Genomic DNA, 2,517 nt, shown 5'->3' with positions numbered 1-2,517 from the left:
GCGGGGCTGCGGGAATGTGCCAGGCTCTGGAAACTGAGCAGGGAAGTGGGCCGTGTGAGCGCAGGGCCCCCCACCAGCCTCCTGGGAAGAGGGTGCCCCAAGGGCCCCCTAAAACTAGCTCCCGAGACTCAGGGCCAGACAGCCAGGGTGCCCACCCCTGCACGCACCTGCAGCTGACAGGTGCCTCTCCAGCGAGGGCCTGCGGGCTGGCAGGGGGCGGGCTGGAGAAGGGGCTGCCTGGCCGGGGGCTGAGGGAGGCTAGGCTGGAGTAGGAGGACCTCAGGGAAGACTGGCCGTCAGTGTGCGTCCTCGCTGAGGCCTGCGGAGAGAGGGCTGTGAGAACCACCAGAGCCTGCGCCCGCCTCCCAGCCTCAGCTACCCCGGCCGAGGGTCAGGGCGCCGCCCCGGCGGTGGCACCAGTTTACCTGGAAGCGTGTGGCCAGCACTTCCAAGGAGCTGTCTCCGTTGGCCTGTCCGGGAGAGGCAGCCTGAGACCTGAGGAGGCAACAGAGGAAGGCGTGTCCCCACAGAGTCCTGGCTCCAACCCTCACCCCGTCCCACCAGCAGCCAGCCCTGGCCCAGGTCCGGGTCTCAACAGTCAAACTTTCGGAATGTGTGGACGCGGGGCTGTCTGTTTAACTCTACCAAATTAGAAAGTTACCATGGAGACCACCATCATTTCTCTAAGCCAGGACACGCTGCGGTGCAGCGTGCAGGTGGGGAGGACCACCGTGCGCTCCGGAGCGCCAGGCCTGGGTTGGGACTGATCTGCCTCAACACGCCTGGCGCCCCGGCCGTGGTGGCTGCTGGAGGGCTGGAGAGGATCTCAGCATGGTGAGACTGTCAGGAGTCTCTGTCTCTCTTGCTCTTTTTTTCTCTCTCTTTCATCAAAGAAGTGAAGAAACATCAAAGAAGAAGAAGAAAGGACAGTTTAGCACCAAAAAGCAGGAAGGACATAATTTCGGCAAAAAATTTCAATAAATACAATTTCTTTAGAAATGCCTCATGAGCCGGCCGTGGCAGCAGGCGCACACTGTGCCTTGGGAACACGGTCCACGTGCCCGCCACAGCCCCAAATCACGCCTGACGCCATGCGCAGGCACCCCAAATCCCAACAGGGCAGAGAAATGGAGGGAAAGGGACTGCGGCATGGAAGTGTCTCACCGGGGGTCTCTGTCTCTGGCAAGGATACGTGCCCTCTGATGGATGAGGGGAGAGGGAGGTGGGGAGAGGCTTCCTGCAGAGCCCCCTCACTGTCACTTCATCGGGCTCTGCCGCTGGTCGGCTCGGTGTGCAAGCGGATCAGGGAAGGATGGCTGATGTGTAAAAGTCCTTCATGTTCGCCGTAAAGCGAGGCCCAGAGAGGGGTAGAACTCCCCAAGTCCGAGGCCCGTCAGGGCAGAGACTCGGCTCTACCCAACCGCACCTCCCTGGCTGGGTGCCTTCAGAGATCATTCACCGGCTCTTCCTAGGTGTCTCCCCTTAAACCAAGGGTGGGGCCGCCCTCCCTCCCAGGCAGACTGCAGGCACAGCTCCCACCAAGGAGAGAGCAACCTGAGGGCCTCCCGGGCCCTTCCAAGCTTCATTCCCAGGGAGCGGTGGGAGCCTGCCCTGGGTCACAAGGGTCACCGGGGCAGGGAGCAGGCTGTGGTCAGAGTGTGCTCTCTCTGCTGTCTATGGACACTGCGCCATTCCAGGGTGCCTGGCCACTTCTACAGGGCTGGGTCGGCAGGAAGCCGGCCTCCCGGGAAGGGCTAGGGGTCAGGGTGTGGAGCACAAGCCCCCGCCCCCAGGACTTCTGAATACAGAGGTGTCTCCTGGGGGGCTCAGCAGAAGAAATGAGACTGGCCAGAGGCCTTGGCCTGGGGCCTGGGGCCTGGGGCACGCAGCCAGGCCACCTCCTTCCCAGTGAAAGGACAGTTTAGCACCAAGAAGTAGGAAGGACAGGCTGGCCCCTGCCCTCGCCTCTGTGACATCATCCAGCCCCTAGACCAGGAGGCTCCCTCAGCCCTCCTCCTCTGGGTCTGGCCCCTGCAAACGCACGGGCGTCATGGAGCCCGCCTGAGCAGGGCAGCAGCCTGGCCGCGGGGGCAGAGAGGCCGCGGTAGCTGAGTCAGGTCCCCGGGGCGCCCAGAGGGCTCTCCTGATGCGGGGATCTCCCAACATGCCTGATCTGTGACTCAGCACAGGCCACACCCCGGAGAGACACCTGTTCCCCCACGATGCTGGGCTCCAGCTATAAAAACCCACCAGCCCAGGCTCTACCTTCCCAGAAGCGCCCAGCACAGCGACGGAGCCCCACTCCTCACTCGTACAGCGCCAGACCAAGGCTGCCCCCTTCAGAAGTGGGAGCCCTGGGACCCAGCCAGGACAATCTCGCCCACAAGTTTCCCCTCTTCTCCCCACTTCAGGCCCACGCCCTGTACCCTGCACTCTGGGAACCTGTCAAACCCGGGCTCCCAGGTAGCATGCCAGCTTGCCCTGCCCAGCTGTGGCTACATGGCTGGCCTGGCGCCC

The 2,517-nt window shown here is 63.3% G+C and overlaps 1 protein-coding gene across 1 annotated transcript in view; it reads right to left on the bottom strand.

Annotated features, from left to right (window-relative positions):
• PDLIM2 (PDZ and LIM domain 2) overlaps positions 1-2,517 on the bottom strand; it is a gene marked incomplete in the record, with an annotated part of 12,156 nt that overhangs the window by 7,756 nt on the left and 1,883 nt on the right. The window contains 3 exon segments of the mRNA XM_014590891.2: positions 1-33; positions 168-319; positions 426-495. Of these exon segments, the coding sequence (XP_014446377.1) occupies positions 1-33; positions 168-319; positions 426-495 (255 nt within the window).

Source organism: Tupaia chinensis, unplaced genomic scaffold (genome assembly GCF_000334495.1).
Source record: "Tupaia chinensis unplaced genomic scaffold, TupChi_1.0 Scaffold000494_1, whole genome shotgun sequence".
NCBI classification, from domain to species: Eukaryota; Metazoa; Chordata; class Mammalia; order Scandentia; family Tupaiidae; genus Tupaia; species Tupaia belangeri.
The sequence above is the reverse complement of the archived record's forward strand: the minus strand, read 5'-3'. Positions and strand labels throughout refer to the sequence as shown.